The 17,758-nt window shown below is 40.8% G+C and overlaps 1 protein-coding gene across 5 annotated transcripts in view; it reads right to left on the reverse strand.

The window, feature by feature from the left end:
- Positions 1 to 666: 666 nt before the first annotated feature.
- The window catches only part of EVA1A (eva-1 homolog A, regulator of programmed cell death), a 47,592-nt gene continuing 30,500 nt past the window's right edge, over positions 667 to 17,758 (reverse strand). For 4 of the 5 annotated variants that reach the window (XM_043603812.1, XM_043603811.1, XM_043603813.1 and 1 more), the window contains one exon: positions 667 to 1,962. In XM_043603812.1, the coding sequence (XP_043459747.1) occupies positions 1,589 to 1,962 (374 nt within the window). In that variant the 3' untranslated portion in view covers positions 667 to 1,588. The remainder of the gene's footprint in view (positions 1,963 to 17,758) is intronic. The other variant, XM_043603815.1, reaches the window with a different exon arrangement.

Consider the following 17,758-nt stretch of genomic DNA (forward strand, 5'->3'; position numbering starts at 1 on the left):
CCAGCAGAGGAAGTCTCAGGACCATTCTTTCAGACATACTGATGACACCAATGGATGCCAATGGAGATACTCTCAGTAGGAAGGGCCAGGAGCACTGGACAGACTAAGGAACACACTGCATGTCAAGAGAAGGGAGCCAACAGACCTATAACTCACAGTGCAGAGGTGCTTGGGAATCTCTCTCTCTCTCTCTCTCTCTCTGCCCCACCCCTGCTTGTGCATATGCTTTCTCTCTCTCAAAATAAATAAATAAACTTTAAAAAATGTTAAAAAAAAAAAAAAAGAAAGTCCCTAGTTAGTCACACAAAGGCCATTTCTTTATTCTCCAGTTTCTCCATTCCTCCTAATTCCCCAATTATTAAAAGAGCCTGGCAAAAGACCATAGCCACCTATGAAATGACTGCCATTTAGGGGCACCTGGGTGGCGCAGTCGGTTGAGCGTCCGACTTCAGCCAGGTCACGATCTCGCGGTCCGTGAGTTCGAGCCCCGCGTCAGGCTCTGGGCTGATGGCTCGGAGCCTGGAGCCTGTTTCCGATTCTGTGTCTCCCTCTCTCTCTGCCCCTCCCCCGTTCATGCTCTGTCTCTCTCTGTCCCAAAAATAAATAAATGTTGAAATGACTGCCATTTAAGGTAAATATAATCACAGAGATGGACATGAAACAAAAAAGATTTTATGTAGTATTTATTATTTTTTTTATCTCATCCTAATTTTGGCTTTATTCCTCATTTCCCATTCCCATTCTTTTCTTGGAAATTCAAACTTGTTTTTTTTAACAAAATGTTTAAAATCATGAGTATCTAGATTTATAACAAAATTTCTTTCCTCCAAAGGGGTGGGAGGCAGGGGGAGACACATCTTTTATTCTTATGCAGCATCTTCAAATATGCATGTTAATATATATTTTATAAACTATTTAAAATAAAACCCTTCATCCTTTGAGGTTATTGATATTTTCTAGTTCACTGACACATCTCCCATAATACATTAATTCTATCCATCTTCATGAATGAGGTGGGAACTATACTAAAAAATAGGATTTTAATCCCTGAGGTGCCAGTTAAAATGGACAAGGTTGCCATTGCAACACAAGATTTTTAAAAATCAGCCTTAAATAATAAGCATAAATCATGCTATCTGGATGAGAATCACCTCCATAGCATGGGGTCATTTAGAAAATTGCATTTACTGGGTTAAGTTCACCCTGCTATTCCTAGCCTTCATGCCATGAAAATCTTCCTTTTGTAAAGGAATAACACAAAGCAATGAAGTCTGCAGAAACTTCTGAGATCCTCAGAAATCAAGAGAAACCACAGTCCCGTTTCTCTAATCTCCACCCACATTGTTGGAGAGGGTTTTCAGCACCGTTCCAAGACCTGGAAAGGTTGATGAACTGACTTGGGTTTTCTACTTCTCCATGAATTTAATCGAAAAGGAAAGATGAGTCCTCCTGTCTGGGAAATGGGCGTGTCCTGCTTATCTCTGCCCCCAGGGCTTAAGCAGAACTGCGTTCAGCCCTGTGCCCACCCTGCCGGCGGACCCTGGCCCTCCCCGGCGGCTTCCTGAGACGCGGGCATCCGTTCCCGCCCCTAGTAGTAGCGGTTCAGGCTCCTGGTCCCGGGCACCTCGGGCTGGCCGTTCATCCAGATCTCCCTGATGATGCGTTCCCGCTCCTCCAGTCGCTGGGCGCGCTCCAGCTCCTCGGCCGAGGTGAACACGTTCTTGTTCAAAGTCCTCTCGAAGCGGCGGTGTCTCCTGACGGAGATGTCAGACGCCGTGTCCGAGCTGCCGTCGTCGCTGTCGCTGCTGTCGCTGCTGCTGTCTCGGTCCTGCAGGAACTTCTTCCGGGGACGCTGCCGGCAGTCTGTGTGGCAAGAGATCCTCATCACCAAGGCGGCCAGAGTGAGCACCAGCCCGATGCACACGCCGGAGACAAAGTACAGAGCTGCGCGCTCGGGGTTTTCTGCGGGAGGAAACAGAGGCATTAGTGATGTCGACTCCAGATGCGCAGAGGAAACAGAGCTCCCGCCCACCTTGCACACGTCTCAGCACACCTCAAAGTTCCGATGGTTACACATATTGCCTTCCTATGTGACAGACTGCATACTGTATTCAGAACATAATTATCTACAAGTACTGAATCTGGGTATAGGGTGTATGGGATTCTTTTCCTATATCCTTGCAACTTTAAATTTGAAATAATTTTGAAAAAAGATAAAAGAAAGAAAAGTATTATTAAGCACCTATCATAAGCACAAGTGTACTTAGATGTCATTTGCTTAAGAGATGTATGTGTCTAAGGGCACCTGGGTGGCTCAGTCGGTTAAGCCCATCTGGCTCTTGATTTTCAGCTCAGGTCATGGTCTTACAGTCCTGATATCCAGCAGGCTCTGTGCTAGGCATGGAGCCTGCTTAAGATTCTCTCTCTCTCTCTCTCTCTCTCTCTCTCTCTCTCTCCCTCCCTCTGACCCTCTCCCCCACTCGTGTGCATGCTCAATTTCTCTGTTTCTTCTCTCTCTCTCTCATAGATGTATTGTGCTTAAAGCCCATTTTTGCCTATATGGGAAAATTCTTGGCTTCTGAATATGCTCCTGCAACCCCTGAATAACCTTTTAATCACAGCTGTAAGCAGCAGCAGTTGCTCCTGCTTCTTCCTCTTCTTCTTCTTGACAACAAATTTATAAATAAAACCAAGGATAGCTGCCTCCCTTATTCTAACTATACCATTACAGGTCTAGTCAACAAATGTAGTTAGCTTCCAAGATGCTCCCCCCCCCCCCCCCCCCCCACCTCTTAGTATTCAGACTCTTGCACAAGCCCTTCCCTTTGAGGGCTGGACCTAATGGGCTGGACCCAGTCAAGGATTTCTAACAAATAGAATATGGCAAAAGTGATGGACGAGTCTAAGATTAGGTTATATAAGACTGACTTCCAATTTGCTTATGCTCTCTCTCTCTCTCTCTCTCTCTGGCTTTTCTCACTCACTTGTTCTGATGGAGCCAGCTGCCATGTTGTGAGCTGCTCTATAGAGCGGCCCACATGGCAAGGAACTAAGTGTAGCCTCTGGCTAACTGCCTGGAAGGAACTGAATCATGCCAACAGCCATGCGAGTGAACGTGGAAGTGAACCATGCCCTCCTGGTGCAGCCCTGGCCTTGCAGCTAAGCCAGTCTCAGATTCCTGACCCACAGAAATGACAAGATGATAAATGTGTATTGTTTTAAGTTTTAAGTTTTGAGGTATTTTGCTATGCAGCAATAGATAGCTTATACAATCACAGACTGAAAGGCCAGAGTAGGTAGTTTATAATAACCTCATCAGGTAATTTGTGGGGGAGAAATTTGAACTTTTCCTTGGTGAGAAAAGAAAATAATCATTCTGTTGATGTGCAATATGCTTAGTGAGCCCAATGATGATCCCTGTATGATGTGCTCAACAGGATGAGAGACTTGGGGTGAATAACCTTCCCTTTCTAGGCAAGTATGAGAACATAGGGGCATGCCTGGCCTTGAGTCACAGGGCATAATCAATGTGATATGACCCAAGATTGCCATCAACAAATTAGTTTTCCATAATCTGTATTCACTTATAAGTATGAATCAAAATACACATTGTTTTGCAGATTTTTAAAGAATATAAGTGGTATCATATATATATTTTTTTAATTTAAGAATATTTTTTAGAGAACTTTCCAGATATGTCAACAGAATTCTTTCTGACTGCTGCACCGTGTTCTGTAGCGTGGACATATCAAAGTTTATTTAACCATTTCCTTAATACTATCAATATAAGTGGTTTACAATTTTTTTACTGTTTTGAGCAATGCTAGAGTCAACATGCTTGTGTTTTTGTACACATCTCTTTATACACATGCAGAATTATTTCTACAGGTTAGTTACCTAGAAATAGAATAACTGCATCAAAGGGCATAGGCATTTTGAAGTTTTATGCATCCTAAATTGTACCCCAAAAAAAGGCTCTATCAGTCTAAACACAGCATATTGAACACATGTGTTTATGATACCTCCTTCTCTCCAAAACTCCTGCCAAAAAGACAGTTATGTGAATAAAATAGATATATATTAGAGGTATGAAGAGGAGTGAAGGAAACAGAGGACACTAATAGTAGATGCAAGAGTAGTCAACAACGTAAATGTGGTGAAAGGGAAGTGACATCAATATCATAGCAGTGTAACATATCCCTACTTTTTGTGCCTCTTGTTTTTAACAGCTAATTAAGCATCCATCCACAAACAAAAGTGTCTCTGTGGGAGTCTTGTGATCCAACAACATAGCCCGAGAAACCCGGGAGGAGTCTCGCACACCGATCATCCCATAATAGACCACAGACAGACTTCAGTTTGGGCTGTGGAGCTAGCAGCCCCAACCCAATCCTTCCCAGCTGTGTTTGGGGAAAATTTTGAAAAGTGCTGACTTGGATGAAACAATTCCAGAACATCGCTTAAGGAAACAAACAAACAAACAAACAAACAATAAAGGGGTTTGAAGGAACTTTTCCGGCATTGCCCCTCCCCTCCAAGTTGACAGGACAGAATTGAACTATCCGCTGGCACCACTCTGTGGGGGGAAGTGAGAGCTGTGTGTGTGTGCCTGGTTACCCCAGCTACGCTGGATGCAGCAGGGAAAAACCCACTTCCCTCCAGGAACATCCAGAGTCTAAAGTGGGACCCCCATGACTGAGGGGAGGGAAGAAATTGGGAAAGAGACAGGTAAGACTATCAAAGGGCATTAAAGAGACATGGTTCATGCTGACTGCACTCAGGATGTCTGGAGAAAGTCCACCCACAATCCACTGGGAGAACCTCAGCCAAGGATCTCTCCACCAGCTGACAGACACCCCTCATGCCCCAAGTGCTAAACCTACACTTTCCCTTGCTCTAAGGTGGCTCCTTACTCAGGCTCCAAGATTGGCAGCAAAAGAAAGCTGGGTAAACTAGAGTGCTATCAGAAAAATAGACTAGGATCTGTGGGCAAGAGAGAAACCACAAACTTGAGCTGTAGCACCACCTTCTGGAAAACAAAAGGGAGGTTTCTAGTAGCCAGCCAGGTGAGCTGTAAGAAGATCCAGAAAAGACATAAAAGCTTTAAAAATTTTGCCACAAGAGGGAGTAAGAAGTGTGAAGCAGGTGTATAAACGCAAGTCCAGATAAAACAGGATCAATGAACAATATACTCCATCTGAAGGCAACTAGTGAAGATTTGAGGAAGTGTCTTTTACTTTATTATTATTTTTTTCAACGTTTATTTATTTTTGGGACAGAGAGAGACAGAGCATGAACGGGGGAGGGGCAGAGAGAGAGGGAGACACAGAATCGGAAACAGGCTCCAGGCTCGGAGCCATCAGCCCAGAGCCTGACGCGGGGCTCGAACTCACGGACCGCGAGATCGTGACCTGGCTGAAGTCGGACGCTTAACAGACTGTGCCACCCAGGCGCCCCAAGTGTCTTTTACTTTAAAGACAAAGAAGCAACACAAAGCTATAAGGAACATGAAGAATCAAGAAACTTATCACCACCAAAAGATAATAATCCTTCAATAAAGATTTCAAAGACATGAAATCTTATGATCTAGCAGGTAAAGAATTCAAAATAACAACGAGCTATAAAGAAATACAGATGACAATTCGATGAAATCAGGGAAAAAATACATGAACAAAATGAAAAATTTAGCAATGAGATAGAAACCTTAAAAAAGAACCAGACAAAATTCTGGAGCTGAAGAATTCAATGATTGAAATGAAAAATGCAATAGAGAGAATCTGCAGCAGAGTAGATCAAATGGAAGACAAAAATAAGTGACCTAGAAGCCAGTTGTTTTCAAATAACCCAATCAAAGGCAAACAGAGGAAAAAAAATGACAGAGTGAAGAAAGCCTATGTGACCTGACCATTCAGTCAGATGTACAAATATTAGCATAATCAGAGTTCCAAAAGGAGAAGAGAGGAGGAAGAGGCCAGAAAGATTATTTTTAAAATAATAGCTGAGGGCTGCCTGGGTGGCTCAGTCGGTTGGGTGTCCAATTCAAGTTTGGCTCACCTCATGATCCCAGGGTCATGGGATCAAGCCCCACATTAGGCTCCATGCCGAGCATGCAGTCTGCTTGGTAGTTCCTCTCTCTTTCCCTCTCTCTCTCTCTCTCTGTCCCTCCCCCCTGCTCATGTGTGCTCTCTCTCTCTCTCTCTGTATAAATTAAAAAAAAAAAAAATAGCTGAGAACTTCCAAAAACCGAGAAGAGGCTTTGGCATCCAAGTTCATGAAGGGATTAGATCACCCTATTATCTTAAAGCAAAAACACCTCCAAGACACATTATAATGAAATTAAGAAAAAGAATCTTAAGCACATCTAGAGTAAAAAAGAGTGTAACTTATAAAGGAACACCCATTAGGCTATCAGTGGATTTCTCAGCAGAAACTCCACAGGCCAGGGGAGAGTAGAATGACATACTTAAAGTGTTGAAAGAAAAAATTGCCAGCCAAGAATACTCTATATGGCAAAGTTATCCTTCAGATATGAAGGAGAAATAAAGACTTTCTTATAGAAACTAAAGCTGAGGCTATCCTACCTTACAAGAAATGCTGAAAGGAGTTCATCAAGTTGAAGTGAAAAAATGCTAATTAGTGACATGAGAACATTTGAAAGTATACCACACACTGGTAAAGGTAAATATGCAGTCTGATTTTAAAAACTCTAATTCTGTAACAGAATCACGTATTAGCCACTAAATGATAGTATAAGGTTAAAGGAAAATAGTATTAAAAATAACTATAACTGGGGCGCCTGGGTGGCGCAGTCGGTTAAGCGTCCGACTTCAGCCAGGTCACGATCTTGCGGTTCGTGAGTTCGAGCCTCGCGTCAGGCTCTGGGCTGATGGCTCAGAGCCTGGAGCCTGTTTCCGATTCTGTGTCTCCCTCTCTCTCTGCCCCTCCCCTGTTCATGCTCTGTCTCTCTCTGTCCCTAAAATAAATAAACGTTGAAAAAAAATTTAAAAAAAAATAACTATAACTATTACAATCTATTAATGGACACACAATGTAAAAAGAGGTAAATGATGACATCAAAACTATAAAGAATAAAATGGTGGATCTTTTGTATGCAGTTGAGAAGCTTTCAGTATTTTACTAGTGACCATGATGTTAGCTTTGGGCTTGTCATATATGGCCTTTATCATATTTAATTATGTTCCTTTTATACCCAATTTGTTGAGGATTTTATCATGAAAGAATGTTGTATTTTGCCAATGCATTTTCTACATCGATTGAAATGAACAGGGAAACAGAAGGAAGTGAAATCACTATCTTTAAGAGATGTCTGCATTCCCATGTTTGCAGCAGCATTATTCATAATAACCAAGACGTGGAAACAATCTAAGTGTCCATCAACAGATGAATGGATAAAGAAAATGTGTTGTGACCATAAGTACATTATTGCTAATTGAGATAAGTCAGACAAAGTAAGACAAATACTGTATGTTATCACTAATATATGGAATCTAAAGAGGCCCTCCTCACAGAAACAGAGGGTATAGTGATGGAACAAGGGCTAGAGAATGAGAGAATCGTAGCTGTGTTGTTTAAGGCTATAAATTTGTAACCACTAGACGAATAAGTCCTGGGGATTTAATGCACAGCATAGTGAATTACAGAAAACAATACTGTATTACAGGCTTAAAAGTTGCTAAGAGAACTTAATTGTTCTCACCACACACAAAAAAAAAGATAATAATTAAGGGACGTGAGACACATGGTAGCTAATGTTATGATGGTAATCACACTGCAATATATGAATATGCCAAGTCAACACCTTGTCACCTTAAATCTATACAATGTTATGTCAGTTATATCTAATAAGAATTAATTGCTTGATATAAATAAATACATGTTCAGTGAAGGGGGATGAAACTGAACTCTGTCTGGTTGATATCCAGCAGAAACTGAGTGAACTGAGGCAGCTCTTGCCTTAAGGAGCAGACCAGCAGGGAAGCAGACCCAATCATTCCGGGACCAAAGGGAAGAGCTATTACGAAGCATAAAGAGGGATCTCTGGAAACATAAAGGTAAGTGGAAAGCTAAAGTTCAGATATGGGGCTCTGAGGAGGCTTTCTAGAAAAGATACCCAAATCCATGCTTTTACCAAGATGGAAAACCATTGGGCAGAACTGCATCAGTTTGAAGCCTCATCTAAGCCATTTCTTAAACACTACTTACCTACCCCACTGAATTATGGTAAGGGTTAAAGGTATTACAGATGACCAGCATAAAGGGATTATCCATGATCTTGACAAAGATAGGCATTCAATAAATAATAACTCACTCTATTTATTTTCTTTCTCCCTCTCTCCCTCTCTTCCTTCCTTCTGAGTACTCTCCCTCCCTCCCATCCATCCCTCCATCCATCTAATCTATCTGTTTTCCTCCTTCTTTCCCTTTCTCCCTTACCTTCCTTCCTTTTCTCATCCCACCCTTTCTTCCCTGTGAATGTATTTCTCCATGTTTTTCACACCCTGCCCTCACAGCCTCCCATTACATAGGTTAACTTGGAAGATGGTTATTGAACTTTACCTTGGGAACCACTATTCTCCCCTCTCCCCAGCTTAACTAGTCCATCCTGTCCTGCTACTCCAACCAGAAAACATACTTTTTTGCCTACAGCAGTCTCAGACAAGGATTCCTAGAGAAGCCCAGCAAAAGCAATGAGAGAGAGCGAGGGAGTTTACTGGGCCTCACTGGTTCCTGAGGAGGTGACTCAGGGTTGATTTTCACAGCTGATAGAATTTGTTTTGGTTTTCTTCATCATGCTTCTGCAAAAATCGAAACTGTAGCTCTATCGTGGTTGTTTTTTCTCATCTCTGCTCCAGGTCACTTCCTCTTGGCCAATGATCCACCCTGGTCTTGGCCAGATCCAGAGAGCTGTTAATTGCCCAGGAAGTAGAGTGGGGAGGGCTATTGCCGGTTGTTTTCCCTCAGTAAATAAAAATAAATGTATTGCTGTATCTTGCTTCCTGCAGGGTCATTGTTTTCATGAGCAGGAAAAGGCTCTATGTGGAGGTCCTGGGACTAATTTCATTTGCACCTTCAGAGGTCAGACCATGCCCAGCAAACTCTGCAAAAGAGCAGAAGCAGCCCAGGCCAGATCAGCTGGTCTCCGTGCAAGTGTAATTGGTTCTCCTGCCTAGACTTTTCTTGTTGGCCTCAAAGCTTGCAATCCCTTGACTGGAAAGAAAAAAAGTTTTACAAATAGGTTTTAAAGAGAGTAACAGGGCTTTTGTAGTATCAGGGAGTATTCAGCATCATTTCTTCTCTGAACTCTTCAGGCATTGCAAGGATTCCTCTTTATGAGATTCTGTCCCTCACCATAAAGAAGCAAAGACTCCTACTAACACTTCTGCCCTTTCTGAAATGCTGGAGAAAGCTTCCCTCCTTCTCCATCCCTGACTTGTTCTTCCTCAGGAAGAGGGAATATTGGAGAATCCCTGCCCCACTAGGCTGGCTCTGGAGTATACTCCCTTGCTTTCACCTCTTTTGAGGCCATCCTCACCTTTTTGAGGCCATCCAGGCCATAAGCACTCCCCGAAAGAGGCCTTCTGTTCCCTTACCCATCATCCTAATCCACCCTGCTCACCTTTCTTCTCCTGAGGCAGGAAAGACCTGCCATCATATCACCCCAGGACTAAGGGGAGCTAGGTAGAAGGCCCAGAACATTCTCTGTTATGGCTTAACCACTGCTATAGTCAGTACCCTATTCTGATGCGTTTCTGGCTCCTTGAGTCCGGAAGGAAGAGTGTGATTAATTAGCCCCTCCAATCTAGGCAGCACTTTATGTAGTTGTATTATAATTAGTTATATAACTACTATTTTTCCCATATAACAGTGAGAAAGTTGAGGGCAGAATCCACATGATTCACTTTGAATTTCCAGAGCATCTAGCATATTGCCTTGCTCATTATGTGTATCTCACAAATATTTATTGAATTAAATCATGAATACACAGTTTCTAAAAGTCCAGTTAATAAACTTATTGTACGTTGATTAACATGTATATAGATGTATGTAGGTGTATATATGTGTGCATACATATAAATGTACATGTATGTGTGTATATAGCATTAAAAGAGTAAAAGGGGCGCCTGGGTGGCGCAGTTGGTTAAGCGTCCAACTTCAGCCAGGTCACGATCTCGCGGTCCGTGAGTTCGAGCCCCGCGTCAGGCTCTGGGCTGATGGCTCAGAGCCTGGAGCCTGTTTCCGATTCTGTGTCTCCCTCTCTCTCTGCCCCTCCCGCGTTCATGCTCTGTCTCTCTCTGTCCCAAAAATAAATAAACGTTGAAAAAAAAAAATTAAAAAAAAAAAAGAGTAGGGAATGACAAAAATTTGTAAAACAACCATAAGCTCACAACCTGAATATAACTACATACTGTGTAGTGTAGTGAATGTTCTTCTGTTCTTTTTTCCTGTCATAAGAATATGTACATATTTATTTATATTTACTTCATTATATTTATATAGTTTATATATTTTTATCTGCATGGGTTTTTTGTTTGTTTGTTTGCTTTTAAGGCTTTTTACAGCAGTTTTAGGTTCACAACAAAATTAAGACGAAAAGACAGAGATTTCCCACATACTCCCCACCCCCACACACCCATAGCCTCTCCCATTATTAACATCCCCTACCAGAGCGGTACCTTTGTTACAGTTGATGAACCAACACTGACACATCATAATCACACAAGGTCCATAGTTTACATTCGGGCTCTAGGTGTTGTACATTCTGTGAGTTTGGACAAATGTATAGTCAGAGTACTTCTGTGTGTAACACTACTTCCTTTTCTGCTTGTTTGTTTCATGTGTTGCCTTAGAATGCATTCTCAGAAAAGGAATCATTCTTTTTAAAGTACGCTTTTTTTTTTGTTTATTTACTTTTGAGAGAGAGAGAGAGACAGAGACAGAGACAGAGTATGAGTGAGGGAGGGACATAGAGAGAGGGAGACACAGATTCTGAAGTGGCTCCAGGCTCTGAGCTGTCAGCACGGAGCCCAATGCAGGGCTTGAACTCACGAACCCCAAGACCATGACCTAGGCCAAAGTCAGATGCTTAACCGACTGAGCCACCTAGGCGCTCCCTCAGAAAAGAAATCTTTGTGTTAGAAGGGATACGTATTTTTATACCTCTTGATACATATCACCAAGTGGCTTTTCAAAAGTAGTACATTAAATTATCTTGCCATTGGCTGTGAATGAAAGTACTACTTTTACCAAGCCCTCTCCAGGAGAGTATATTCCAATTGTTAAAATTTGTTCAAATATTATAGGTCAATAAAAGGTTACTTTATTCCACAAAAATTTACTGTTAGTTTACAGTGCCTTCTGGGCTAAAGACACAAAGGTTCTCAACTCCCACAGGATTTCCAGAAGAGGGATTACACAGAACACAAACTATGGTACTTTCTCCAAGCTCCAAATTTGTGACTATTAATTGAGTTATGGTGGGTTAGGTCCCCTCACTGTTAAGAGACAATCTTCCTCAAGCCAGTCTCATAGGAAAAATGATTCAAATTCTAGCGAACTACACATAGTCCACACCACTGTACTTATAATTACATATTCAAAGAATATTAGTTAAATGAAAAAATGATCCCCAAAACTTCTGCATTGAAAAAAATTATTGTAAACAAAGTTAAAAGACAAATGCCAAAATTATGAAAAATGTTTGAAATATGTAACAGAGACAAAGAGCTAGTGCATAAAGAGCATTCTAGAAAGAGCATTAAGAAAAAAGACCAACCAAGAAAGAAAATGGACAGAAGATACAAACAGTTCACAGAAAAAGAAATACAAATGGCCCTTCAATATATGAAAGGATGCTCACCTAGAGCAGGAATTGGCACACTATGGCTCATAAGCCAAACCTGACCACCATCTGTTTTATTATTGGCACACAGCCAGCCGCTTCATCTATGTTTTATCTATGTCTGCTTTCATATTATCAACACAGGAGTTGAACAGTTAGAACAGAGAGACTGTTCTCTGTTTATATGACCTTTTACAGAAAAGGTTTCCTGACCTATGACCGAGAGAAACAGAAATTAAATGATATTTATGTATATTTTTCATTTATCAGATTGTCAAAAACCCAACAGTTGGGAAATACTGTTGCAGGACCTTCTTATGCATCTTAAAAAGAGTAAATTGGTAAAATTCCTTCATAAGTGGCGCTTTGATAATATTTAACTTAATTACTAATTTATACATACTTTGATCCAACAATTCCACTTTGGGGAACTTATTCTACAAATACACTTGAACATGTGTATATGCCATGGTTTGTTTTATTTATTGCAACTCTGTTGCCCATTTGAAAAGATTTGAATCATTCTCACCGGCCATCAGCAGGGGACTGGTTAAATTATGGTTCATCTGTACGTAAGAATAGGATATAGTTGTCTAAAAGAATAAGGAAGCTCTCTATACACTGCTATAACACATCTTTATGATACGTTGGTTGCTCGCTGAAAAAGGCAAAGTACAAAACAGTATGTATGAAATGCTACCTGTGTATAAAAGGGGAGAGAATGAGACTGTATGTTCATATTTCCTTACCTGTGCACAAAGGACCCTGGAAGGATGCAGAGAAACCTGATGATAGGTCAAACTTGGGGACTGGATGGAGGGGCAGTTAAAATTTCTCACTATGTATCTTTTTATATTGTTTGATCATGGAGCCATGTTGATTCACTGATTTGTTGAGCATCTAATAGGTGCCAGACACTATTCTAGAGGCTGAGGAAAGAAACAAAAACCCCAGTGTTCCTGGGAGCCTGTAGTCTATTCAGAGATATATTAAATAAAATAAACAAATAAAATAGTTGTATGTTAGATGGTAATAAGGTGATAAGGAGAAGAAAACAGTAAAAATAGGAAGGAGGGTACGAAGTGTCAGATGTGTGCTGGAGGGGAGCAGGCAGGTGGAGTGACCAGAAGGAATTTAACTGAGAAGGTGACTTTAAGGAAGAAACTAAAGGAAATGGAAGAGTGAGCAGGAGAATGTATTATCAATTCAAAACATTAAATTAAAGAGCAATCATTCCATTTAATCTTTCTAACCCTATTAGAAGTTATTCATGAGGCTATTACTATTAATGAGATTATTATCCTCATCATAAATTATTATATTATGATCCCAAGGGGTTGGCTGCACAGAGTTGAAACAAGAAATGTTAACTCCTCCAATCCAAGTGCTGAGATCAAGGGAAACAAAACATGTGTGAGGAGCACACGGATGAGCACCTAAGCCAGAGTGGGGGAGCAAAGAGAGTAAATAGCAGACCCTGAAGACTGCGAGGGAGCTAGCCAGTCGAGGACTGAAGGGAAGAATTCTTAGGAAAGGAAATGACTGCCAAAGGCAAAGAGGTCAGAAAAGGCCTAGCAAGTGGTTTAGAATAATTGGAGTGAGGTGTTGGTCAGGGAGGTCTACAACTAAATGACAGCACAGAGAAGTTAAGTTCAGGCACTAAAAGCCCTGGTAAGCCACATAAGAAACTGCAGGTTGGAGAACTTACACTATCCCCAAATCCCTTCTCCCTTACTTGCCTCTGGAGCATGTCTTCTCAACCTCAGCACTATTGACCTCTTGGACCAGTTAATTCTTTGCTGTGGGGGTTGTCTTGTGCATCATAGGACGTTTCTCCACTGATGGATGCTAATAGTAGCCCCACCCCACCCCATTTGTGAAAACCAAAAGTGTTTCCAGACATTTCCTGAAATCCCCTGTAGGGCAAAATCACACCTGGTTATGAGTCACTGGTCTAAAAGTTGAAAAAGCTTTGTCATTTTTTTCAGCTAAATGGTCATGTAACAAAGTTTTGGCCAATGAAATATGAGAAGAGATCTACTGGAACATCCTTCCTTTTCTTAACCGTCTTGAATGAGGGCAAGAGTGACAGCAGCCACTGTGCAGCCATAATAGAAAGAACATGAAAATCACAGAGATGCTGGTCCCTACATCTTTGAGCCAATGGACCACCTACCTCCAAACTTCTTATGAAGGTAAGATAACTTTTATATGTTTAGGCCACCAAGTTGAGATTTTCTATTATTTGCAGCTTAAAACAATCCTAATTATTAAAACATACAAAAGTGCTTGAACTTCATCCCAGAGATAATAAGTATTCTAAAGTATTCTAAAAAATAAAAAGAATTACATCATCATCACAGCTATAGTTCAGAAAGATCATTTTGCTATAAAACACAGTCTATGAAGCAAGACTGAAGGCAGGCAGACCATGGAAAATATCATTATGATAAGATAAGCAAAAACTCAGTGGGGCTTGGATCAATTCAATGATGGTGGTATTCCCACCACTTCCCTCCACCAAGGAGGGGACCCATATGAGAAACATTGAGAGGCAAAATAGATCAACCCTAACCAATTGTATATGGGCAGTGAATAAGGTATACCAAAGACTAGAAATCATATTTCTGGTAAAACTGATGCCCTAGATGGTACATCAAAGAAAGAACAATTTAAAAAGAAGGACAATATTCCATTGCAGGCCAGGTTGAATTTGAAATGCTTATGGCACACCCAAGTGGTAATGTTCAGGGCATTTAGATACTTAGGTCTAGAAGTCAGAAAAGAATAAGGGAGTAGTAATTTTTAAAATATATGTATGATACAATTCTAAATCTTAAATTCCAATAAAATAACATTATTTATTACAAAAGTGATATCAATGAAGTATAGAATACTTAAGCATACAGCTAAGCAAAAGAAAATTAAAAATGCACAAATGCACTCATAAAATCCCAACATCCCAATATAATTTGCAGTAAATTGTAGTTACATATACATGTAAATATACAAATATAAATGGGATTGTATGTGTATACTATATAGTAACAGGCTTTATTCACGCAACAGCACATCTTTCTGCTTCAATTAATATTCACCCATTTTTCTGATTTTTCACTATTATAAACAGTTCTGAGATCAATTGTTCTCATAGTAAAATGTTTGCCCATGTCCCTAGTTAGGTCCTTAGGATAAATTCCTAGATGTGGAACTGCTGGCTAAATGACACCCAAGTTTCTAAGGCTTTTGACAGATGTTCCCAAATCATTCTCTAGAGAGGTTGTAGCAATTTACAATTCCATAACACTGTGAGTACTCACTTCCCCACACTGTCTCCAAAATTGAAATTATATACATAATCACTCAAATCTTTGAGAATTTTATAAAATAAAAATATGAACTCATTGCTTTTATTTTGCATTTGTTCAGTTGCTAGAACTCAAGCTGTGTGTGTCTTATCAGCAATTTGCATTGTTTCTTTGGCAAACTGCTGATTCTTGTTCTTTGCTACTATTCTTTGAGACACCGATCTTTTATGGATTTGTAAAAACTCTTTATATATTATAAACTTGAACCCTTCTTCATTAATGCTGCATTTTTTTTCTCTTTGTTTGCATTTGCCATTTAATCGTAGGTTACATTTTGATAAATAGGTATTTAAATTACTAGAACTTCCAGGGTTTGAAATGGCTTTGTGATGCATGGGAACAAGATAGTGCTTCAGTCCCAGCTGAGGTTTGATACCATGGATTTCCAATGGCTTCCATCTGCAAAGTTGTAGCAGATTTGGTTACTTCAGCGCAGAGGGAGAAAGGGGAGAAAGTAGGGTTTGCTTAGAGTTAGTATTTTGCCTGTTGTTTTAATCAGAAGCTGGACAAAGAATAAGGGAGTTGTGTGCATCAGCAAATATGTTGCTGAAATGATGGACCACATGGACAAAATAAGAGTCAAGTGATGCTCTGGAAGAAATTAGAAGGGATCAGGGGCCCCTGTGTAGTTGAAGACCAGATTCAGCTGAATGAGAACATGAGACAGCTACAAGATTAGGACATGTTTTACAATTTTCTTCTAACATACTTTTCATTATTGCCTCCTATCCATTTGTTCTGTTTTCTTCTTTTAAAACAATTATTTTTGTATCTGTTATATTCACCTTCATATTTTAAATTTTCTTAATTCATTTTCTTTACAAGGATTGTTCCCCCATCACACTCAGAATTAATTTTCAGCCATCAAGTCTATTTACTAGATCGAACACATTTTATTTTGGCCACTTTACTTTCCATTTCCTTGCATTCTCTTTTTATTTCAGCCCATATTTACTTAAAAGAAGCATTATCTTCCTGTCTCTCAATCAATATTTAATTCCAGAATATGCGGTTGGAAGGAGGAAGGTTGGAGGGGAGAAAAAAACAGGGCCATGTACTCCTTCGGCTCTAGCAAGATCACAAGACCCACAGTAAACACCAGACCATTCAATGAGTTACCACATTCAATGGTCACAACTCAGGGTCATGCTGGCTGAAATGGAAAACTGCCAGGAACCTCCTGTGCCAAACACAACTCCGAAGTCCAGTAGACTGTATGTTCTCACCCGAGATACTTTCTTGCAACAGCTGATGTGCAAGTGCCTTTGAGGCCTTGGAACCTCCAGGCCCTCCCTGCCACCACCCACTTCATTTTGGGTTTGTCTTCACTACAGAGTTGAGAGGATCATCATTCAATTGCTTATGAAACATGATACCAGAGTTTCAAATATCTCTTTTCCAACTCCAGTGCCCTTGCTCCCCAGTACAGCCTTGAAGAAAGAGCAAAGCTGAGATTCCTCTGGGGTTTGGTGCCTGGGGAAGGAGGCCGCAGGCACCAGACTTCCTTAGGGAGGTGAGGGGCTGACTGATGACCCAGGCCTTTACTGACCCAGGACGGGAGAACCCTGGCTTTGAGGCATGTGCAGGCCATGTGCTGCATCTTGCCACCCTGAGAAGTCCTCCTTTCTAAAATTAGGTTGCATATCATCCAAGATCCTCTCTCAAAGAGAAGCCATGAGCTTCCTCTATCCTCAACCCTGGCTCAGATTTGCCACTGTAAATAGAAATGTCAGGTTTTACCTCTGAACTCTGAGGTCACCACACATCAACCCTGGCTAGAGAAGCAGAAAGCAAAATTGGCCCTCTGATTAGAGGAATTCGAATCAGGGCCTCAGCCCCTTCCTTTTTATACAACATCCTGAGACAAGAGGCAAAACAAAACAAAGCCAAAGCAAACTATCAAAAAATAAAATTCACTCAAGCAGCAGAAAATTCGTCTGGTCACTCATACCATTGAGCATTTTCATGTATTTTTTTTTAATTTCAGCTTGATCGAGGTATATTTTCATGTATTTTTAAATGGCTTCTCTTATATGAACAGTATCTATTCTCAAGCATCTTGAGGAGACAGTGAGCTATATTCTTAAGAGTACAACTCTGAATCAAGGAAGGGGCAAGTAACAGACTCTCTCAGACTTACATGCTTCATGTCTTCACATCTCCCAGGAGATTATCAGATACCTCATACAGCCCCACAAACACATGCCCCCCACACAAACACACTCACACACACACACCTGGGTGGGGCTGAGAACCACGGCACAGAAATAAGCAGGCTGAGGATACTCCATGAGCCTCTCTCACCTGGAGTCAAGTGTACAATGACAAGTAATAATAGCCTCAGGCTACTTTATTCACTCACTTGAGCCCCAAGGAAACCAAATATTTTTAGCAAGATAAAACTTTGAGAGCCCACCCCCCCGAAATCATCTGCCGAATTAGAGAACTGTCTAACTGTCTAACTGTCAAACCAGAAGATCTTTCATCTCAAAATTCAGCACAGCAGGATCCCTCCACTTTGTGTAGCATT

Source organism: Prionailurus bengalensis, chromosome A3, assembly GCF_016509475.1.
Source record: "Prionailurus bengalensis isolate Pbe53 chromosome A3, Fcat_Pben_1.1_paternal_pri, whole genome shotgun sequence".
NCBI classification, from domain to species: domain Eukaryota; kingdom Metazoa; phylum Chordata; class Mammalia; order Carnivora; family Felidae; genus Prionailurus; species Prionailurus bengalensis.